At 46.3% G+C, this 24,780-nt stretch overlaps 1 protein-coding gene across 3 annotated transcripts in view; it reads left to right on the plus strand.

The window, feature by feature from the left end:
- The window catches only part of PTPRA (protein tyrosine phosphatase receptor type A), a 991,956-nt gene that overhangs the window by 444,669 nt on the left and 522,507 nt on the right, over positions 1-24,780 (plus strand). For all 3 annotated transcript variants that reach the window (XM_085642677.1, XM_085642678.1, XM_085642679.1), the window contains one exon: positions 19,032-19,110. In XM_085642677.1, coding sequence (XP_085498803.1) covers positions 19,032-19,110 — 79 coding nt within the window. The remainder of the gene's footprint in view (positions 1-19,031; positions 19,111-24,780) is intronic.

Consider the following 24,780-nt stretch of genomic DNA (forward strand, 5'->3'; position numbering starts at 1 on the left):
AGACAGCACATACACGTCTACCCCTACCTAGACGACTGGCTCGTTCAAGCGAGATCAGCCCAGCAATGTGCAAGCCACGTGTCCCGTACCATTCACCTTCTTCACAGTCTGGGATTCTCACTAAATTACCCAAAGTCTCATCTCCAGCCCGCACACGTACAACAGTACCTAGGTGCGACTGTAGACACTCTGGCGGCCACAGCTCAGCCAAATTTAGTGAGGATCAACGGCATACAAGCGCTGATCTCCAAGTTCAGACCCAACCACTCGCTTCCAGCGCAAGTGTTTATGCAGTTGATAGGCATGATGGCCTCCTGCATCTTCATAGTCCCGCACGCGAGATTACATATGCGCCCACTTCAGGAGTGCCTAGCACGTCAGTGGAATCAGGCTCAAGGACAGTTGAAAGACCTAGTGTTGGTGAGCGGTCGGGCATACAACTCTCTGCATTGGTGGAATCCACAAAACCTTTGCAAGGGCCGACCGTTCCAAGAGCCTGTTCCACAAATAGTACTGACAGCGGACGCGTCTCTCCAGGGATGGGGAGCTCATGTACTCCACTACACAGTGCAGGGACTATGGACGACACAACAGAAGAAGATGCACATCAACCTTCTGGAACTGATGGCAATCTTCCTGGCCATGAAGGCTTTCAAAGTACATCTGTGCAACAAGGTCGTGTTGATCCGGACGGACAACATGACCGCAATGTACTACATACAGAAGCAGGGAGGGACACACTCTCCACAGTTGTCTCATCTGGCTCAGAGCATGTGGAAGTGGGCCATTCAGAGGAACATGTTCCTCATGGCGGAACACCTCCCCGGCAAGGACAACCAGATGGCGGATCTGCTCAGCAGACACAGCCACCAGATGCACGAGTGGGAGTTACACCCATCGGTACTCCAACCGTACTTCCAGCAGTGGGGTCACCCAGAAATAGACCTATTCGCGACAAGCGAAAACGCAAAATGCCAAAGCTTCGCCGCCAGATTCCCACACCCGCAGTCGCAGGGCAATGCGATATGGATGAACTGGTCCGGCAGATTTGCGTACGCTTTTCCCCCAGCACCGTTGATACCGCTGGTGGCTCGCAAACTCCGACAACACTCCCTGACACTCGTCCTAGTTGCTCCCACGTGGGCACGCCAGCCGTGGTACACCACCTTCCTCGAACTTTCCGTGGTACCGCATCAAAGGCTGCGGATCAAACCCGCGCATTTGACGCAGAACCATGGAGAGGTTCAGCACCCAGATCCGCAACAGCTGAACCTGGCGATCTGGCTCCTGAAGTCCTAGAGTTTGGCTATCTCAATCTGCCACCTGACTGTATGGACATCATCAAGGAGGCCAGGAGACCCACTACAAGAGCTTGCTATGCAGCCAAATGGAAACGGTTCGTCATTTATTGCGGTAATAATGACATTAACCCGCTGGACGCATCCATCCACAACATCATATGTTACCTCTTACACCTATACCGATGCAATCTGGCGTACACCTCTATACGTGTCCATTTGACCGCAATATCAGCCTATCTGCAAACCAGGCAGCACCTCTCTCTCTTCAGAGTGCCTGCCATCAAAGCATTCTTGGAAGGACTCAAACGAGTCATTCCACCTAGTCACCCACCGGCTCCAATGTGGAACCTCAACTTGGTCCTCACACGCCTGATGGGTCCACCCTTTGAACCTCTACACTCATGCGAGATTCAATTCCTTACCTGGAAAGTAGCCTTCCTGGTAGCGATCACTTCCCTAAGAAGAGTTGGTGAACTCCAGGCACTAACCGTTCAAGAGCCATTTATTCAGGTTCACGCCAACAGGGTCGTACTACGTACCAACCCCAAATTCATGCCCAAGGTAATATCGCAGTTCCACATGAACCAGACTATTGAACTGCCCGTTTTCCTCCAAAACCCACAAACTGTTGCAGAGAGGGCATTACATACACTAGATGTACGGAGGGCCCTCATGTACTACATCGACAGGACTAAACCCTTCAGGAAGACAAAACAACTGTTCGTTGCCTTTGCCCCACACCACAAAGGTAACGCCATCTCCAAAGCAGGGATAGCCAGATGGATAGTTAAGTGTATTCAAATCTGTTATCAAAAGGCAAAACGCACATTAACTATTCCACCACGAGCCCACTCAACACGCAAGTTGGGGGCTTCCATGGCCTTCCTAGGAAATAGTCCCCTGCATGATATATGCAGAGCAGCCACATGGTCCACTACACACACATTTACAAAACACTATTGCGTAGATGTGCAGTCAAAACAGCAGGCAGCTGTAGGACAGGCTGTTCTCAAAACACTTTTTCAGACCGCTGCAGCTGGCACGGGTAGCCGCCGCCAATAGAGGGCACTGCTATGTATTCTATGCACAGATATGAATTCAGCAGCCCACATGCCTCGAACTGAATATGCTACTTACCAGTATGCATCTGTTCTTGGCATGTAGGGCTGCTGACATTCATATCGCCCTCCCTCCTCCCCGGCGCCTGTAACAGCTGCAGCTCTCAGAATTACTGTAAGCATGGTCATCACTTTCTGTATCTACTCCATCACTACCACAATGGCGAAAAACAATCTGAGGATGGAGAGGATGCCCATGCGCACTGTAGTCCAGGGGAGGAGTCACCTATCCAAGGATACTTCGAAGACTCTTCCAGGACAACAACGTGCAAACATCCGGACCCAACACTAGGCGGCGATCTATGCACAGATATGAATGTCAGCAGCCCTACATGCCAAGAACAGATGCATACTGGTAAGTAGCATATTCATTCCCCTTCTATCAAATTGAAGTAGGTCTCTGGGACCTTGTATGGTGTATTTTGTAGGATATAGAGGAACCTAGGTAGGGCCATCATTTTAAAGAGGGCCATTCGGCCAAGCAGGGATAGGAGCAGGGATCTCTAGTGGAGCACTTCATTTTTCAAACGTGTTATCAGACCCGTAAGATTGTGAGCATAGAATAGGTCAATATCAACTGTTACAAATATCCCTAAATACCGGAAGCCCTCTGTCACTTCACAGTTTGGGGGCAGGGTTAGGGGAGGGCCTCTTAGTATGTATGTGGTGGATTTTGACCAGTTTATGGAGTATCCTGAATAATTCCCGAAGTTGGTGCAGATTTGGAGTATTCTATAAATTGAAGCTCTTGGTGATGCCACATAAATTAGGATGTCGTCGGCATACAGGGAAACTGTCTTCCCATCCCTTCGACCATTTCAAACCGTGGATCAATGGGTCCCCACGTATCCAGACTGCTATGGGCTCTAGGATGATGGCAAATAAAATGGGTTACAAGGGGCATGCCTGTCTCGTGCCACGCCTGAGAGAAAACTTCTGAGATATGTTACCATTGGCCACCACTTGTGCTAGTGGACCTGTGTATAACAGCCGAATCTGATAGAAGAGGGCAACAACTTGATGACGACCTCCCGGATGACGAAATTACAACAGCAATCCGAAGTATACAATCCGGGAAAGCGATAGGACCTAATGGCTTATAAAGTAACAGCCACTAAAATAACCCTACATTTACAGCAAATGTACTTAGACAGTAAAGAAAGGGGAATTCTGTTTAACGACCAGAGACTAGCATCCATAGTACTCATACATAAAAAAGGTAAACAACCAGAAAACTTAAGCTCCTACCGCCCCATTTCACTGCTCACCGTAGAAGTAAAAATTCTAGCAAAAATACTCGCAACCTGACTGCTCCAAGTCGTGACCAGACTAGTATACCCAGACCAATATGGTCCTCAATTTGCGACGACTCCACGGGGTGATGGCGCGAAGGGACACAATCAAGGAAGACCCTGTAATATTATCTTTGGACGCCCATATGGCCTTTGATACTATCGAATGACCCTATAGGTTTGTAGTACTAAAAAGAATAGAAATTGGACCCCAGTTTATGACCTGGATGTACAAGTTATTTACCTTTGGTAACGATATATCTGGTAGAGACGATTCTAGCTGTAGATTCCTTAACGTAGAATTATCCCCAGACGTGAGACTGGACCCGGAAAACTTTCTTGCCCAGCATCTCTGCGCGCCGGGGGGGGGGCGGTACCACGTGACTCTGCCCCGATGTCCTCCGTGTGCCTGACGTCAGCGAGGTCACATAAGCCCCGTCCCAGCGCGCTGACGTCAGTTTTCTTCTTTTCTCTGTGCAACGCGGATCCGGATCTTGTCCCTGGCCTGTTTCAGGCCTTCTTCTTCCGCTTTTAGGCTATTTTCTTGAACAGTGTGCAAATGCCTTCGGGCTTTAAGACATGCTAGTCTTGCGCGCGCCAGATGTCGGCGATGGATCCTCGCCCCATCTGCATGTGGTGTTTGGGGGAGCACCACAACTCCATGAACTGCGAGGCGTGTCAGAAAATGAAGCCGAAGTGCCGGCGGGAGCGCCGGATGAAACTCCTTTCGGCGCGCATGTCCCGGTCGACGTCGTTGCCACGCCTGTCCCCCCGGAAGGCTTCATGACCCGCCGCTTCCGTCTGACATCGTCCCTCTCCCAGACCGCAAGGGCGTCGCTCAACTGTTGGTAAGTGTCGCAGTTTGTCCCCGAGGCCCGGTCCCCGGCCTGTTGGGGGTGTGGGTTCTCCATGGGTGGTGCGGCCCCGCATGTCGCCACCCTATCTGCCGTTCCCCGGCACGGGGGTGACCAGAGCCCAGATGGAGGCTTATGCGGCGGCCTTGCAGGTCTTGTTGGCTCTTCCTTCTTCTCCTTCTCCTCCTGGGACTTCTGCGGATCCCTTGCCGCGTGTGGGGACTCCTGCGACATCGCCGGCGGCTCCGGCACTGACAGGTTCAGATCCAGGTTCGGAGTATGTGATGCCGTCAGGGCCCGGCCCTTCGGGGTTCCCTCCTTCGGACCACGGCGCCTCTGCCTCGCCGCAAACCCCCGTGGGGGTCCCTGTGGTGTCGCGGGAGGTTGCCAGGTCTCGGGGCGTGTCCTCGAGTCCCCCTCGGTCCTCTGGGCGGGTGGTTGCCTCGTCCGAGGCCGCGGTGATGCCGCTCAGGCGCCGGTGACTGCTGGCCATGGCGGTGCAGCAGGGGCCGGCTAGGGGTCAGGCGTGTCCCTGGGCCCCTCTCGTCCCTCCACGCACGCGTCTGCCTTGTCGGAGGTCGAGTCGACGCCTTTTCGGCGCCGTTCTTTAGCCGCTCCGGCTCCGCCTCGGTCTCCTGCGCCGCTCGTTGTGGTGGAGGTTGTTCCGGCGTCCCCTTTGGCGATGGTCAATGTTGACCGGATGCTGGCGCCGGACTCTATGGTCTACGGTTGTTGATTTCATCTTCTCTGGAGATGGGTCGTCGCGTCGTGGCCTTTTCCCCGGCGTCCTCTAAGGACGGCTCTTCGCCGTCGCCGCGCCCGCAGTCTTCGCCGGAGGCGCCTCAGGTTCCCAATTAATCAGCCCACCCTCCCCCATTTTGGGCTTGGCCTTTCATTCCACCGGTTGGGCTGGGGGACGGCCGCCTTAGCTTGCAGCCGTCTCCCACGGAGGAACTGCTTTCCCCGCCGCGGGACCCTACGGAGGCGAGTGCTGCTTTCGCTCGGGCTGTTTCCACGGCTGCGGGGACCCTGCACATGGGCGACCCAGTTGCCCGTTTCCCGACGGGGGCCCTACTGAGGGTTCTGGTGGTCGGGAGCTGCTTCTCCCTTTTGAGGCTTCGCTCCACACTTCTCTTTTGGGGGGCGGCTCGCCACGGGAGACTCTGTGCCCCAGCAACTTCTGCACCGTCCTGCATCGCATGATCCTGTCTTTCTCCCACCCCTCCACCAGGGGCTCTCTTTTGCAGACTGCCTTTCACTCCCTGCCATCGGTGTCGTCTCCCCCGTCACGGGAGGCACTCTGGTTGGATTCCTGGGGGCGCAATATCTTCGCTTCCACCAGTGCGGCTTTGCGGGCCCTTAACACTCTTAGTGTATTGGCTAGGGCCACTTCATGCTTGTGGGATTCGGCGGAGTCCCTTATGTCTGCTGCTTCTCAGGAGGGTGCCTATGTTGATCTGAGGCACCATGTGTTGGATGGCCGGGAGCTGGCGGCGTTTATTCTTCGCTCGGCTCTGGATGTTTCAGAGGTGCTTGGTTATGCAGAGGCTTCTTCAGTGGCCCTTCGTCGTCATACCTGGCTACGGGATAGTGTGTTCCCGGCGAACGTTAGGGAACGGCTGGTGGACCTTCCCTTTGATGGTACTCTTTTGTTCCACGCCCCTGCGGATTCTGCCGTTCAGAGGTTTCTTGCGGGGCTTCGTCGTCCTCCTCCTCCTCCTCCTCCTCCTCCTCCTCCTCCTCCCTCCTCTCCCCCTCACTGACCTGTGAGTTGGTCTGTGTTTTGGGGGGGTGTTCGTCCGCTGTTTTCCTGGGGCCTTGTAGCGAGTAGCCCAGGTTGTCTGTTCTGTGTGGTTGATGTGCGTTCGGGTCCTTTTGTTAGGACTTTGGTGCTGTTGGCTGCTGGTCCGGCCCTTGTTTGACTTGTGGTTTTGGCTGTTTGTAAGCCATGTAGGCCCTGAGATTAGGCCTTCTGTGTATTCTTTATTGGCTGCTTGGTAAGCCATCTGCGGTTTTCACCGCAGGTTTTTTCTGTTTGTCCTCTGCTGCAGAAACTTTTTCTTAAGAGGTTCCCATATTCTGGGACGTAAGCCCTATGTGGGGTACTGGTAGCTATTATATAGCTCTATCCTGTGCTGGGGAGGTGTGATCGTCCTTCGGGCTTCTGCTCTCCGTGGCGTCACGGTATATCGCAGGTGCGATGTTCTTGCTGATGGTTTTGAATTTGCTTGTGTGGTGCCCCGGTCCGTCCTTTTCCTGGATCGTTTTGTCGCTGGCCTTGTCCGGCCTGCTGTCTGCGGCATTGCGTTGTAGCGGTTTTGCATTTCTGTCCGCCTTGGTCCTCTGTCTGGTGTCCAAGGGAGGGACTAGTTTCCCTGGTTTTTGTGTTCTGGTGGACGGCTTGGTCCGTCCCCCTCTCTCTCCTTCATTCGTGAGTCAGTGTGCGCCGGCCCCTCTCTTGGGGAGTGTCCTGGACCTTCTCGGCCCGTCCTGGCCTCTGCCTTTGGCTGGCGCCTCGCTTGTCCTGGGTGCATCATTCCGTGGTGTTGTCTGCTGCTGGCTGTCATGCCAGTGCTGGCCTCTTGTTCTGCTACACTGTTGTGGCCTTTGATGCATTCTCTTGTGTTCTTCTTCTTCTGTCTGCACTTTTGGCGGTGCAACCGTCCCTGCTTTGTCCGCTGCTTGCGGCCGGGGTGTGTGCAGCTCTTTCAGTCACTGTGTATGTTTCTTCCGTTGGGCCCTGCCTCCGGTTCCACCTCTTCTCCCTAGGGGTTGAGGTGGTCCTTGTGTTCCTTGAGGCTCTTAGGGCGCTGTCTGCCCCTGTGGGGTGTTGGGTGGTTCTCCCTTGGTTGGGCTTAGGATTTCCTGGCCTTTCCCTTCTTGTCCCTGTGACATGTCCCCTGCTGGGGCCTGGTCTCTCTCCTGGTGGGGAAGGTTTTCTCGCAGGCCCTCCTCCCTTTTGGGTATGGCTAGGGTATCTATTCTACGTTAAGGAATCTGCGGCTAGTAGTCTCTATCCGATGTACAAGTTACTTACCTTCGGTAACGATGTATCTGTTAGAGACGATTCTAGATGCAGATTCCTTCACGACCCGCCCTTCCTCCCCGTTCTGCGAGGACCCTCTGCTTGGGTTTATGCAGTTGCCTCCCTTCCCTCTGGGTGCCTTGTCTCCTCCTCCTCCTCCTTCTCCTCCTCCTCCTCCTTTCTTCCTTCCATCTTCCTTCTAACCTTTCTTCCTTCTCTCTCTCTCTCTCTTTCTCTCGCTCACTCGCTCACTCACTCACTCACTTGGTGCTGTTTTTCCCCTTTTTTTTTCCTCTCTATTTTGTTTCTCTGGTTTTTTCGCACACTGTTCCCATGCTCTCCTCAGTTTTGTTGTGATTGCTCCGCGTTGTGGTGCGGAAAAGTTCTCCGAAGCAAACTGACGTCAGCGCACCTGGGTGGGGATTATGTGACCTCGCTGATGTCACGCCCGCGGAGGACGTCGGGGGAGAGTCGCGTGGTGCCGCCGCGCAGAGATGCTGGGCAAGAAAGATTTCCGGGTCCAGTCTTACGCCTGGGGATAATTCTACGTTAAGGAATCTGCGGCTAGAATCGTCTCTACCAGATACATCGTTACCGAAGGTAAGTAATTTGTACATCCAGGTCATAAACTGGGGTCCAATTTCTATTCTTTTTAGTACTGCAAACATATAGGGTCATTTGATAGTATCAAAGGCCATATGGGCATCCAAAGATAATATTACAGGGTCTTCCTTGATTGTGTCCCTTCGCCCCATCACCCTGTGGACTCGTCGCAAATTGAGGACCGTATTGGTCTGGGTATACTAGTCTGCTCTGGAGTTGGAGCAGTCAGGTTTGCGAGTATTTTTGCTAGAATTTTAACTTCTGCGGTGAGCAGTGAAATGGGGCGGTAGGAGCTAAAGTTTTCTGGTTGTTTGCCTTTTTTATGTATGAGTACTATGGATGCTAGTCTCTGGTCGTTAAATAGAATTCCCCGTTCTTTACTGTCTAAGTACATTTGCTGTAAATGTAGGGTTATTTTAGTGGCTGTTACTTTATAAGCCATTAGGTCCTATCGCTTTCCCTGATTGTATACTTCGGATTGCTGTTGTAATTTCGTCGTCCGTGAGGTCGTCATCAAGTTGTTGCCCTCTTCTAGAGAGAGTGTCAGCATGGGGAGGTCAGTTTGGAAGTCTTTGGCCTCTTTATCAGTAGCCGGCGCGATAGGGGATATAGATTTGTGAAATGTGCAGCGAAGGTCTCAGATATTTCCTGAGAGTCCGATCTCATCGATCTATCTATTATAAGTGTGCTTACCCAACGGTTAGCTTTTTCCTGCTGGTCCAGCCATGCAAAGAGTTTCCCTGCCTTGTCCCCGTGTTTGTTGATTTTGTGGCTTGTGTTGCGGTTTTGAGCTGTTGCCGTCTCTGATGTAAGGGTGGTGTATTCTTGTCTTTTAACCTTGAGTGCATGTTTGGTTAGGCCGTTCGGGGTGAGTGTGAAGTTTCGTTCACATTGTTGTAGTTCTGGCTCAAGATCTTCTAGCTGTTTCTTCTTTTCTTTTTTAGGACTTGTTATTAACGAGAGCGCTTTTCCCTTTATTTTCGTTTTAAACACTTCCCTTATTATCTGAGTTGAGTTTATGAATCTTACGTTTTCTTTGAAATGTCTGTGGATCCAGTGAGGCTAGTTTTAATATGGGGGACTTTGACGTGCCATGGATTAAGTGAAATTGTCCTGCGCTCGGGTACTGTCCCCAGCATGTTATGCGTCCAGATCGGGGAGTGGTCTGAAATACCCCTTGCTAAGTGTGTTTTTTCTTTGAAGTTTGGCAACTGGTTGGCCGGTATAATAATTCGGTCTATTCGGGAATGACTATTGTGGGCCCCGAAGTAAAATCTGTACTGCCGTGTGAGAGGGATCTTTTCGCGCCACACATCTACCATCCCAAATGCATCCAAAAAACCTTTCAGGTGAGATTTGGGGTGGAGTGTGCTTCTAGGTGGCAGTCTGTCTTCTTGATCACAGTGCGTCACATTGAAGAGTATGATGTCTCCCAACGGGAAGTTCATCATGATCGTGCTCATGTCTGCTAGTGCAGTCTTATGAAGTGCTGGGGGGATATACATTGAGACAATGTTGAAAAATCCTGCCCTCCCAGCTGCCTGATCTGGCCGCAAAGCGGCCATATTAGTCTGTGTGGGTTTTGTCTACTAAAAAGGGGAAGCTGTTGCGTAGGAGTATGCCTGTCCCTCTAGATCCGGAATTGAAGCCAGTGTGTGTGATCAGTTTATATCCCCATCTGTTGAGTGCGTTGCAGTTGTGTCCGACTAGGTGAGTTTTTTGTAGGAGGACCGCATCGGGCTGGTGACGCTTAATGTATTAAAGGACTATTCCCCTTTTGATTTTATCTCCCAGCCCGTTGAAGTTCCAGGAGAGCAATTTTAGTGATTTCTCAGTCTTCCCGTCCTGAGTACTTTGATTTGTCATGGCCATTGTTGGGGTAAGCATAGGTTTGTGTTTCGCATAAGGGTAGTACCTGTTGCTTGGCTGTGGTGTTTGTTTGGAGTGTTGTAGTCTGCTTGTATTAGATGTTGGATGTGGGCTCAAGTGCTGTTCTGTCTGTGGTTTAGGAAAAGAGATATCTAGTTGTGATTCCTTATTAATCCAAACCTTACTAAAACTGTTCAGAAAAACATAACCCTTCCCCCCCCCCGCCTCCCTACATAGCTGTATGTAAAATTCCTGCCCCCCCCCCACCATTGCAGAGTGCCTGTCGCTGTCGGTAGGAGTGCGGACCTCATTATCCCGCCTGCATGTATACTGTTAAGGCACTTTGCTATAGATTACAATTCGTAGTCTATTTTCTTCTCATCGTTGGTTCTGTATCTTGCTGAGCCAATAGTTGGAGGATGGTCGCTTTGCAGTTCGGTTATTCTCAGATGTAGTACGATCAGACTATCAAAAACTTTGTTTTATATACTTTCTAGGCTTTTCTTGAGTTCCGCCATTTACAGGTTGTACCTCTTCCAGAGCGAGGTCTGTATTTTTCTGTGGCTTCCATTTTTGTCGCCTGTGTCTATCATTAGTTCCTTTATTTCCGACTCTCTGCCAGCCATCTAGCCAATCCCCTGCTTCCGGTGGGCATTTAAGAACCATGCTTTGTCCTCTGTTTCGACTCTTAGCTTGGCTGGAAACAGCATGACAAGTTTTTGTCTCTAAGGGCCTTTTTGACTTCCAGAAAGCTACGTCTTTGTTTCGTCACTCGGAGGGTGAAGTCTGGGAAGAAGGTAATGGTATTAATTTCGTATTTGACTGGCGGAGCGCAGCGGACAGTTTGTAGTATGTTGTCTCTGAAGTTAAAGACCCGGCCAGTAGTGGTCTTGGTGGCGCCTCTGGTTTTGGTCGACCTCCCGAAACACAGTGCTCCCTTTCAATATGAAAATTGGAGAGGTTCCGCGGTTTTAAATGATTTGTGATCAAGTCTTCTACAAATAGATCTGTCGCCTGGCCCTCTGCCCTTTCTGTAACTCCGAAAATTTGGATTTTATTTCACCTCAACCTGCCTTCATAGTCATCCAGCTGTGCGACAACTTGCTTGCTAGTGGCTTGTAGTTCAAGGACTTATTTTTAGAGTGTGGAGGTGCTTGTTACAAGTGATTGCGTGGTATCTTCGACTTCTTTGACTCTAGTGTCCTCGTTTCGAAGATCGGCTCGTATAAGTGAGACCTCTTTTAAGGTTCAAAGGAGGTGTGCACCGTGGTGATGGCCACAATTATGTCTTGCAGAGTAAGATCACCTTGGTCCACCGCCGCTTGCCATTGTGGATGTTTAGGCTCTGTCTGGTTGTTGGTGCCCTCTTGGTTCTTCTGTCACAAGAATTTGTCTAATTTGGACTGGTTTGGGACGCACCCTCCTTTGCCTCCTGTCATTGTGTTAGCGAGGGATTTGTGGCCTCTGGCCTCTGGGCTCAGTTCTTTGAGCCACAAGGTACTTGCCACCGCGTGCCTCAGCCTATATTCCCTAGCGGACTGTCTGTTTCCTCTGGTGGGCCTTCCTGTTTATGGGCCAGCTTTTCTTGCTCCTTGCCATTTTCTCTTTGCACAAAGGGAGGGGTTTTCAGGTGTCGTGGCGAGCGGTAGCTGGAACTCTTAGGATTATTAGTTAGATATGGCTGTTTATTTTGTTGCTGAATGTTCTTGCGTTTTCAGCCGCTCCAGTGTGGCCTAGCTTGGTGGCGTGATGGTTTTGGCCATTTTAGTGCATCTTATTTGATAGGCCTTGCTCCTCCTATATAGCCCGATTGTTATGTAGCATTGCATGGTCACTGTTGGGGCCACAAGAGGGTCATCTGTCTCCTTGGCAATTTGGGTTCCCCGCCTTCACCTTATGTGCGTCATTTCAGGAAAGAGCCTGCTCTGTTGTAGCCTCGTGGGAAGCGGTGGACTGGCCCCTCCTTTTTCTACCGTTTTATTCCCCCCGGGTCTTCGGGCCGTTGCACTTGATGAGGGAAGCCTTCCTCTGCTTGCTCCTCTGTGGCGCCTGGTGGAGGCGTCTATGGAAAACAGGAGAGGGTCCCTGACAGGGTTGGTATAAGAAGAGGAAGGCAGGGAATACTAAAGCAAAAACAACAGAAACCTCTTCTTAACATTCAATTATAATTTGGGTAATACATCCATACTCAAAGACAACACATTATCCCACAAGATTGAATAAGTAATTCATCATTTTATTTATCAAAAAAACTTTTTTGTTTTCTTTTTTTAGAGATATATAGATGTACTTATGATTTTACAGAATACAGTACAAAGTCTTAACAATACGTTAAATGAGCCCAAGAGAAGACAAACCTGAACAGAATGTCTCGTAGGTACATTCTAACAAAGACAAACATTCAACCAATCATTCATACCTCACCTACAAACATACTAAACAACATAGTTTGACTTATAAAAAAGCAGGTTATAGTACATTTCATAAATATATACAGATAAATACAAGATACCAGAAACGATCTCCTGGGACATTGTGGTTGGCCAGGACAGCTGGTCAGTGGAGGAACACTTCTCACAAAGGGTATCATTCACCCTCCTCCTGCACTAACCATAGTGGGAGGAGGACACCTGGAGGAACCGGAAATCAGAAGACTTACCTTGCTCTGAGGCCATTTCTCCCTTCCCTCCAGATCTTGACGAAAAATAGGACCGACATTTTGTATATTAGCAGTCAGGGAGGAGTGGGGTCTCTGCTCCTCTGTAGGGAAATTTTGAGGCTTACAGCATGGGCACATCATCTTCGCATTGGACTAGTTGCCAACCATCTGCCATCTTTCTAACACTTGGACTGATGGGTATCAGTTTGCGTTAACTTGACTACCAGTAGTGGCATCCCAAATAGAGCGGGTTCAAACCAGTTTTGCTCTGTGGGGTACCTCTCAGGTGGACCTTTTCGCTACTCAGGGGAACCCTCACTGCCTGCAGTTTTGTGCCCTTCAGTGTCTGTTGTCAGGAAGCTTGGTGTGGGGCGGAGCACATTTCAGAGTTTTCCACCTCACTACGTGTTTCCTCCCATACCCTTAATACCCTGAGGAAGATTAAGCAAGACAGGTCCCCAGACATCATCATTGCCCGGACTAACCAAGAAGACCTCTCCTGCGACACTCCGTGTCCACCACTCTGTCTGCCACTCAAACTGGACCACATTTTCTAGTCGCAGGGGCAGCTACTCCACCCTATTTTCCAGCGCCTACCCCTTCATGCCTGGAGATTGAGTAGGAACTAGTGAACTCCTACTATCTGTAGTCTGAGGTGGAAGACTTTATTCAGCAACGTCCGCTTGTCGCCTCGGTCTATTCTGAAAAACGGAACAGTTTTGATGTGTATAGAGTAGGATGTAGGCCCTTCGAATGATCACTTGTCGGAAATCCTCCATTTTGCTCTGTCAGCCCACTAGGATTGTGCAGTGGGTGCTATTAAGGAGCGCACTGCCCAACACCCCTTCCTATTCCCCCAAGCATTTATGTATGTTCCACATCCAGAACACATTTCTGTTTTCAATTAACTTGTGTGCTCATATTAAATTTGGATTATCCTAGAATGTTACACTTTTAACTCTGGGCAGCTTACTGAAGTTGAAGCTCTTATGTTAACTGCCGCGTGATGAAACGCATGTTGGCTGGCTAGAACATTGCATTCCTAAAGTAGTCTGGAATAAAATAAGACTTATTCACTGTATTGAGGAAACTTTGTTTATTTCAAGTGGTATGCTTGCTTTAGTGTGGCTTAGGGATTGAATCTTGTTTTGACCTTTTGGTGCCCCCTTAGCATCCTTCCATAGTTGCCAGTTATGTTTTTTGATCTTCAGTGCAAAACCTAAGCAATAACCTTGGAGAGACGTATCAGTGAATTATGGACACTGTGCATACGTTTAACTTTCATGTGCTTCTTCTTGGACGAGTTGATCCTTATGACAAAAACCGCTTTCTTTCCCAGGCTGATTACTACTTTCCATCCGGGCAGTCCTCTACTCTTCCTACTTTTTACCCCCCTCGCCACCCCACCAAGGAGGAGGAGAGATTATACCAGCTGAACAAATGGATTGTTGTCATATTTTATATTTACTGCTTGCAGGAAATTCGGTCAGACGATCAGCTCTTTGCTCGCATATGCAGACTGTATGAAAGGTAAAACTGTGCAGAAGAGGAGCCTATCTCGCTAGAACATCATGAAACTGTGATATACCCTTGCCAAGTGGGAAGCATGAAGGAATATTTTCTCATTCTACCAAAGCAATGTCTTCAACTTCAGAACTCACCAGAGTTGTCCCTGCGACTGAAATTTGCCATGTAGCAACATGGATGCCTAGCCTCCACTCCTTTAATATGCTTTATTGCTTGAGGAGTGGAGTGATGGCCATTTTGCACACTTTATGCTCCTTGATTTCCTCGTCTGATCATTCCTTCAAACTCTCCACATGGTACAAGTTACTGCTTTGAGATCTATATAGCTTGTGAGAAATCAGCAGGTAGAAGAATTCATCGAAGTAAAGTTACGTATATTCAGTAACAATCCTTCTGATGGATACTCTATTATCTACCTGCAGATTCATCACTGATCCCGCTTTCTTCTCTTTTCTGAAGGATGTACATAGTTCTTCACTAATAAGGTGCCAAGATTGTATGTTTGCACTTCTTTGTCTCTGTCTGTAATGGCACAGACACAATGGACGGGGAAATTACGTCTGCACCAGGGTGGATGCTATATTGCCCCAGTGACATCACCCTGGCGCTTGGAGATATTCTGCAGTTAAGGAATCTGCAGGCAAATGTAGTAACCACCAGATATTTATCAAAAGGTAAAATGTTTTCTTTTAATTCAGTTCCAACTTTAAGCCAGTACCGGTGAACTTTCAGAGACTTGAGTCAGTATTTTTTTATGATTGATAGTCATTGCAGACCGCATATTTTTACTCTGAACTCCTTCCTAGGTTATTTTATGTGTGATCTAGGTTTTATGTCCTAACATCCAATATTTCACAGTACAACTGATCTTATCTTCAAACATGTCATCTACTCCTAGTTTGCAAGTAGTTTCACTACAATATTGGGAGACTAATTTTTGAATTACTAGCAAACTCAGAATTGCTATTTTTATCAGTATTCACTCAGGTCGTTGTTCACCTTTTGCCTCCAGTAGCAAGGTTTGCAGGAGCGTGATATGAACTATAGTGCATGAAAATCTTCCTCAAAACATTCCACTAACATTTTTGTCTACACGTTTCTTTTTTTTTTTTTTGTACTGTTGTTGACATGTAAATTGTGATTTTGAACCGAAGAGCAGTAAACTTGCCATAGAAAGCTAAAGCCGGTTTGAAAAGAATTTAGAAAAAAACAATGACCGCTTTGTATGATACAGTGTAACTAAATTGCAGTATGGCACAATTCACCCCCTGCTCGGAATTTTTGCATACGTCTCAGTTCACTGGTGTTGGCGGAGAACCCCACCCTCTTCAAGATCTCTGAAAGAGTTCGGGACCCAACCCAAACCCCCTGGAAGTGATTCTATTGGTTGTACAAATTCTCTTGTGAAGAGAAGTGCCTGTTCGGCTCATTGTTTGTTTTCCTAATGAGCTGCTCTTTTACATACAACTAACAAGGAAGGTACTGTTCTTATGAGAGAGAATTCAAAGAAGAGAAAATGATGGACATGAACCAGGGCGCGATTCCTAAAGATTCTTTTTTGGTGCCCTCACACATCCCTGGGAATGTCATGCTTCAACATCGGGCGTTCCTCCTCATAGGGCAGGTGCTGCAATGCCCTATGTACCCCACAAAAGGTCGCTTTAGCGGAGATCTTTTATTGTTCTTGCTGTATGAGGAATGATGCAAGTGTGAGGTTGTCCTAAAAGTGTGGATGGGTAGTATATTCAGTAGTGAGTGAAAATTTAATAAAACTGTCTAAGAGATACCAAATGTTTTTTATGTGATGGTTCTCCTGGCAGGATTAAAAAAACAGTAAATGGGTCAGTTCTACTGTAGGGGCTTAATGTACCCAAGTAGCTTTAAATCGGAGTAAAGTCAGGCCGGGTGTAGTCGGGTCAACATGTTTCGTGCCCTATGGTCCAAAAGGGATCCGGGGCATTTTTTCTGGACCTAAAAAAGTGATAGTCCTACCCCACACCTAAATCGGGATCTGTCGTTTCCCCCAAAATAAAATACCTGGCACAATGGTAAAAAAAAAAAATGATCGTCCAACCTGGAAAGTAAAAGGAAACTATAGGAAATAAACAATTGCAAGCAAAAAATGTGTATCTCTGGTTGAAGGCATCAACAGGATCGCAATCCCAGCGCACAGCACCAAAGTGTCATTAATTGTAGACCTGCACAATCTGTGGTTGCCACTAAACATTTGCCAAACAGGGAAAGTAGTTAAAAATAAACTAGTACACATCACAGCTTGTGAAATGACAGACATGGTACAAACAACATATTATTAAAAAGCTGTGCAGGTGTCAAAAGGTGTGTCGCAGACGACTGGTAGTCTTTAGTGTGAATAAAGGGGTCTTACCCGTTGGATCAATCAAGAAATGCCTTTTAGATCAGAACAGAGGTTAGCGCACATTCACTAATTGTAAGGAGAAGGTGATGACTGTCAAATTTCAAACAACATAAGGAAAAAGGTATAATAGGGCCATGACGAAAATCGAACCCTGGATATCACAACTGAGGCAACCATACTCATGTGGCTCTTGTGCATGAAGTGCGAGAGACCGGACCCTCCTCTGCTCCCCCGAATCGAGACTGAGCAGAGGAGGCAGCCTGTATTTGAAGTGTGGCTTATTGAGAGATCGCACCCAGATGTGGAGTACACGGTCGTAGAAATAAGTTGTGGTTGGATAGCTTAATCGGTCATGTAAGCCGAGCGCAGCAGTGGGGGCGTGGCCAGGTCCAAAGAAGCCACGGTTGTGGTGGCTTCAGACCAGCCCTACAATGGTGCCCATGTTATAGTTTAAATGCGTCCATATGTTACTCAGGCTGTAAAATGTTGTAAGCATGGTGGCGTGATACACCGTAATGCCCCACAAAAAATTTAGCAATTCTCAGTAAAGATTAAATGTATGGAAAGTGAGCGTGTCAGCGGTCCAAAAAACATATCGTATGCAATGTTATTGGTAACTGTCGTAGCAGGTACTTAGGCTATACGTATGTCCTAAAAAAGTGTCAGGAGTATTCGTACACACGTGGGAGCCATCAAACATGACGTCCCTCTTAAAGTAAATGAGTAAATGTCTGATCTCGTGACATATCACCTAAACTGGGCGTCCATTGGTCTTGTATGGTATCGGAGCAGGTATAGATTGTGTAGTATGTACCCATCCGTGATGGGTTAGTGAACCAGTGGTCTTAGTTATGGGAAAGGAGTCAGATCCCACATGTAGGGAGGGGAAGTAGAGGACATTCCTGGTTGCCCAAACTTTGTATCCAGAGGATCTCATTGTTTAGGCCCACACTGTTAGTGCAGAGTTAGAAGACCCGTTGTTGAACCTTTCTGAAAAGATTTGCGGTACTCCATGCTCTGTTGGCTTTCAGGATGGTCCACCGTAGGTCATCAGGAGAGTGTTTATGATCGCAAAAATGATTGCACATTTTAGTGGCGCTCCATCTGCAGGGAATGGTGCTTGGTGTTCATGATCCTGGTTTTTACAGCCCTCATGGTCATACCCACAAAGGGAAGGTCACATGGGCATGGGATGAGGAAGATGCACTCTAGTATTCAGATGGGAATGGAGCCACATTGCATGGAAGTGCACATGCGACAAGCTCATTCTCATTAACATGGTCAAACGCTTGTCTGATGCACTTATCAATATAGCAGACAGCGCATTGAACGCAGGCATCAGTATCTCCGCATTCAAGTCACGGCTCACTGAGATTAATGCTCAATGAACTAACACAAGGACTACTTAATGCAGCAGAAGATATCCAATCTTCAGAAGAATATCAAAAGGTTTGACAAAGAGAAGGTATTCCCCTACACAATAGAAGATTACTGACCATCTAGTGACAAACCTTCATCAGATGATGGTTGTACCTCATCTTGTAGAGCATGCTACTCCTTAAGCAGCATTTCAATTCATTGCTGCCTCAGCTGTAATGGAGCGCTGGCGGGGACTGGTCCCCCATCCACCTATATATGGATATCTGATGCCCCAATTTTCCCTCACTACTGAATGCACTACCACTCCACCCCACACTTTTAGGACATCCTGACACTTGCATAATTCATTATACAGCAAGAACAATAAAATATCTGTACTAAAATGGGCCTTGGTGGGGCATGTAGGGCATTGTCGCACCGGCCCTACGAGGAGCAATGCTCGATGATGAATAATGACTTCCCCAGTAATGTGTGAGAGCTCCAAGAAATAAACCTTTCATTACTTGCTGATAGGATCGGTACCTCCCTTGTTGATTGGATGATTGCTTTCAGAGCCTAGGTACTGAACTTTTATTGGCACCTAGTGTCCGACCCCCTCCCCCCCACCCTGTTTGCTTTGAGCTGCTTTTAGTCTCTCTCGCATCCCAGTTTCATTGACACTAAACATGTTTGTACAGGCTGTTAATGAGCTAAACTGTTTAAAATAAGTGGTTTTGCTATCCTCAATGGAATGGTTAGTAGATTGTCCAACAGGGTATCTTGATGTGTGGCACAATTCACATTTGTTTGTTCCCTTTTAAAGATTTCCAGTTTTTACTTAATTAGAAATATTAACCTGAGATGCACGTCGGTGTATAAATCCAGCACTTATGGAATACTAATGGAGTGCAAAAGTTTAATTAATGTTTGTACTTGTACATGATCAGAATGTAGGAATAGTGTATTTGCTGGCCCTTTTATGTTTATGCACACAAACACACAAGCAGATTGGTAAGCTCTAAAATATACCTGTTCTGTTTTTTACAGGTCAGCATGGATTACATCTTCTTGTTCATTTTGCTAGGAGGAGCGCTTCCATTTCTTGATGCGAACAATAGTACCACGGGTAGGTAGTTTGCATTTTCTGAAAAATAAAACGCGATGATCACTTATTTGTATGAAAAATATTTTCCACATCTGTAATTTTTTTATCACCCCTTGTTGAGTTAAAAAAGGAAAAAAAAAATCAATTTGATTGTAAACACATACCCATTCTTTTAAGTATACTGACATTACACTTGTGAAAAGGGGAGGGAGTGTTTTTTGTTTTTTTAAACTCTAGGATTTACTTAGCAAAATCTCAAACATTAGGCAGCCCACAATTTTACACTCTTTATAAGTAATCATGTTTCAGGGCAAAATATACTTGTATACTATTACAAAAAAAGTTTTAAGGATCCTTTGAGACTATGCATTACTTTACTTATCCCTTAGCGTTTTATTCGTCTGACATTTTGTTAAAAACAAAAAAAAGTGCTTGCGCCATCTGCTTTCACAAACATTTTGTTGGATGTGACCAAAACAGTGTCTGTCAGACTACTAGTTTAGTTGGCAACCAAACCATGTAGGCCTAGTTTTCCTTTTCTTATCTTCCTTATGCAGTGGATATTTTAGTATTGAATCAAGTTACCCTTTCTCCGCAGAAGACTAGTGGGTCTCTCGCTCTACCAGGGGGCATATCTTGTTGAGAAGCAGTGGCTTATAACAAAGGCCAACCCCAAAAACCGCTTCTGATGAATATTAATCCATTTTGCTTTTGCTTTTTTTAAGTCTTGGCTTACAGGTACCTTTAGCTGTTTGTTTGGACACCAAATGTTTCCAGTATATTTAGAGTGGGTTTTGGGCCAGCCTTCTCATGATGTGGATGCCCTTGTTGTGTAGCTCAGTTGTGTGCTCCTGATTCAATGGCTTTCCTTCCTATCCTTGTGTCTTTCCACTTCCAGGAACATTTCGGTTTCACACTGTACTGGCTGGATGAGTTGTAACCATCCACTGCATATGGAACTGAATTATTTTAAGTCTTACCAGCTTCATGTTATCCAAGAAAAACTTATAAATATAAATCAATATAGAGAAGCTTTTGATCAACTATCTTTTTTGTTGATCTGCTGAAATGTCAATGACATTTTGCTCCTTTCATAGTCTATAGCATAGAACAGCAGGGTCAGCACTCTACAACCATTTGGTGCCTTCACTTTAAATCATTGCATTTTGCTGATCTGCATCCTCCTAATAGATAGCCTGCCTAAGTTTGAAGAAAGAAGGCCTTTGTAGTTAACCATGACTGATGGAACATATGCATACTAAGGTGTCATCACAGTTTTCATTAACAATCAAGACACTTATTGACACCTGCAATAGTGGCTCCTTATCATATGCCATCATTAGCATAGTTAGAGCTCAAATATATTATTTATTTTATATGCAAACATAAGTGAACAAAGTAACACCAGTTATTAAAGGAAAGCATCTTTGATCAAACCTTAAACACAAATGCCCCAGACTTTCAAAATTGTTGTGGGTATTTACCCCTTAAAAATGGTAATTATCGCTATTACTCCAAAAGCCTGATTGTAGTGTTATATGAATTCTCGATAGGCGCGGATTTCTATATTGGTTAAAAGAAGAAAAAAGTAAAAATGTGGAGAAGAGACTTTTAATATAGAGAAGCAAAATAAGTGCAGACTTAAGGTGTCAGGGTGAATGGTAGTTTGTCTCATATGCCTTATACTGGCTGCTACCTTGTGTCTGGACAAAGCTATACATCTCTGAAGATCTCTTATGAGAGAAAAACAAGTGTCCAGGGTTGTTTTTATTCATTTCAGTTTGGCTTGGTTTGTATTATACCAATTCAAAGCTGTAATACTGTGCCTGGAGTGGCAAAATGCTTTTGTCATTTTGCAGCTCTGCATGGACAGCACTGTGCTAGTCCTATGCTTAAAGACTTTGCTGTAGAAATGGCAAAAGAGTTTGTCCCTTTCTATCTCCGTGTGGATCGCACTGTGCTAATTCTATGCTTAAAGAATTTGATAGAAAATAAGACATTGGAGGTGAGCAGATCTAGGGTGTCGCTGGTGTTGCGGGTGCTTTATATTGAGAACTTCCTAGAGTTCTCTGCTTCTTTTTGTGTGTGTATGTGTGTATATATATATATATATATATATATGTGTGTGTGTGTGCGCTTTAGGGGACACCCTTTTTCTTGGTCTCTGAAGGAGCCCAGGTGGGTGAAGTGTTTTTTTGGGGGGGAGAAAGTTTCATGCAGATTCTTCAAAAGTAATTAATGTAACAAAAACACTGCTATAGTAACTCTGACCTAATTATATCTACACAGTGGTGGCCATGTAAACCACTGTAATTTTCTTTGCTCTGTTCTTTCTTTTCCTCCTTTTCTTTTAATACTTTTCTCAGGGCAATACATCTACCCTCCGTTTTGAATCTTCCCTCAGCTCTTCCTCTTTTTCTCCTTCGTGCCGAGTATGCCCACTTAGACTGGTAAGGTCCTTTTTCTTCCCATCATAGTTTATTTGGTCCTCTTAGCCCCTCCCCCTTTACGCTATTTAACTTTCCTTCGCCTATCTTCTCCTTTTTGTTTTCCTTGCCGTTTACCTCATCTCCTTTTCTTCTGGGTTGCAGTTGACATAGAAGAAAGTTTACCACAACCTGGTTTCTGTTCCTTATTTAAACTTTTGTTTGTTGTATTGAGAGTATTAATTACTAAACTGAATAACACCAATTCACTTTATTCAGAGCTTCAAGCGTACCATTTTCAACATTTACATTTGGCACAAACAATTTCCTCACCTTTGTATGCCTATGCTCATTACACCGGGTAAAAACAATGGAAAGGATAGTATAATATTAAGGTTTTATTTTCAAGTGCTTTCCCCGGCATGTTAAAGCTGCATTTAAAAGAAAGAAAAGATTTGGCTATCAACCTAAACCTTAATCTTTGGCTCGATGAAGGCATGACTTTAGCTGAATAAGCCCCTCTAATCTTTTTATGTTACCTTGAAAATTGAGTTCTTTCTGGTTTTGTGCCCAAGCTATGAAATGTATTACCTTCAGGAGAGCAATGACCATGTGGCATTTCCCCAATGCATAACCTTTTCATGCTAACTGATTCAGTGTCTGATTGGCTCCATTTCATTCCACATAGAATGGATTTAAGTAATTGCTGCTCATAAAGCAAAAGACACACAATGAATGGATGGAATACAGAACAATTATTTTGCTCACCATGCCACCCCAGTTTAGACCTGGCCATATGCAAATCAGTCTTGGCCCTGTGCCTCATGGCAACAGTCCAGCCCGAACTTCCAAGCCAGGTCCTCCCTGGACCGGGAAAAAGCATCCGAGGACCGGTTTCGGGGTTTCTCCCCTCTTCAGCCAGGATAGCTTGATTCCAATGGCACAGTGAGCCCAGGACCCACGTCTGGGAAATACCTGACGCACTTAGGGCGAGAAAGCAAAAGACACATCAATTGTGTGTCTTTTGCTTTCTCGCCCTAAGTGCGCCGGGCTCACTGTGCCACTGGATTCATGCTATCCTGGCTGAAGAGGGGTGAAACCCCGATACCGGTCCTAGGATGCTTGTGTCCGGTCCAGGGAGGACCTGGCCTGGCAGTTCGGGCTGGACTGTTCCCATGAGGCACAGGGCCAAGACTAATTTGCATATGGCCAGGTCTAAATTTGGGTGGCATGGTGAGCAAAATAATGATGGAATTACCCAAATCTCTTGACTGGGGGTGAATGTTTTGATTGGTTCTGCATTCCGTCCATCAATTGTGTCTTTTGCATAAAGCAAAAAAAGCAAGCTAAAGAAAATGTATAGCTGCAGTAAGGAACAATGTGCTGTATCCATTTCTTGACTAAATGCCTATGCTAACACATTCTCCTTTATAGGATGAAGAACTGTCTGTACTGTTAGTGGAACGTAATCATTCTTCTTAGTAGTATGCATATCACCCAAAACCACTGGAACAAGACATCACCCTCTCAGCCACCTGATGGCATATGCATACAAGAAATAAACATTTACCAGAAGTGATAACAGCAGAGCCCAGAGATGGTGGGTGTGCTGGGCAGGTCTTGTCGGGAGCCGGCCAGGCATTTAATGATAGGACACCCCCATTGTATATTTGGTACAATCCAGGATATACCTTACTGATATTCCATAGTGTCCTCCTTACCCATTCCTCAAGAGAAGGTGAAAGAAAGGAAAACAACTGTACCTCAATCATAGTGCCAGCAGCATAAGGAACCTAATCCATGTAAAGCAATCAGTACTTGGTGCGTGCTTCAGCCGAAAGAAGAGCCGACTCACGCTGCCCAATCAGAAGGCAGCAAGTGAGTGACAATGAAGATCACAAATGGTAAGCCAAGTGCAGGCTCCAAGACCCTTTTTCAACCCAGGATCTCTTGCAAGCGAGAGTGCATGCACTAGCGCGTTCTCATGCGCTTGAGACGTAAAAAAGAAATGAAGTAATTTGTTCCCCAATTCCATGCACGACCCATGTTCCTTTCATCAGACACCTCAGTTGACCTCAATCTTCCAAGAGGAGAATGTTGATCACTCTTTACAAAGCATCTACCTCCTACACAAATTCACTTGGTAGATTTTGCATCCTCTGTTTTTTTTCCCTATGCTTGTTTCGGTCTTTGACAGGCCGTTGGAGGGTCTTTCCTGAACTACTTTACTAACGTCACTCCTGCTGACTGAGATGGTCATGCTTTCTACAATTACTCCATTCCTTTAACTTGATCATGACCAACTTCATCCTTGTGAGTGTACGACTACATTAGCACACGTCACAACCCTAATCCCTGCTTTGTTTCTAAAGGATTTGGCTTTTAATCATCTTACCTGCTACTTGTTCAGTGCATTGAATTTGCCAGTCTGGTTAACTGGTGGATTTCCGTTACCTTTCTTTCAGAAATTGTAAAGGTTTGATGGAATTAGGATAACAGAACTTCTTCTGAGGCTCCCTTACATAGTTCTAATTGTAGCTTATTTTTCTCCATTTACTTTGATAGATTAATAAACTATAACGTTTTTTTCCAGTTTGACCCTGCCTGTCCACAGTAATGAAAGATGCAGCTTCCATCCATTTTATTGATACCAACAAAAAAGCCTCTCCACAACGTTCACTCCATGACCTTTATGACCTTTAACTAGTAGTTTCAGTCCATGACCGCAACATAAGAATGGCAGCAAATTCCTGAATATCATTCTGGAAAAGTTCTATTCACTATAACCATTTCCTCAAATTCTGGTACACTATCACTTTTATTGGTCCTGAAACATGTTGTTTTATCTAATGGCATTCTAGATGATATGTTGAAAGACATGATCTTTAAATAAGTCGGGGTGTGTCTAACAATTTGGTAGCACCACTCTCTAATTTCCACTCTCCTGTTGGTGGTCACAGGCTTCTGCTCATCTTTGCATAAGAGTTGTATTGTTCATGCATTCCGACCATAGGTAATGCAGAACCCAAAACACATCTAGGGTTGCCAAAGCCCTACATCAGAGCATAACCTCCTATACACCATTGCCCAGAAATTTCTCAATTTTTCACCACTTTAGTCACAACACGCTCTGTCACTTAAGTGCTCTTTCCTACTTTCAAACCTACCCGTTATGCATCGAAATTGTGCTGGTTCGGCTCGGAGGGGCCACTCTGCATAACTTGCACGCATTCAAGCTGTGCACCAAAATTCATCAAAACGATCA

Source organism: Triturus cristatus, chromosome 2_2, assembly GCF_964204655.1.
Source record: "Triturus cristatus chromosome 2_2, aTriCri1.1, whole genome shotgun sequence".
NCBI classification, from domain to species: Eukaryota; Metazoa; Chordata; class Amphibia; order Caudata; family Salamandridae; genus Triturus; species Triturus cristatus.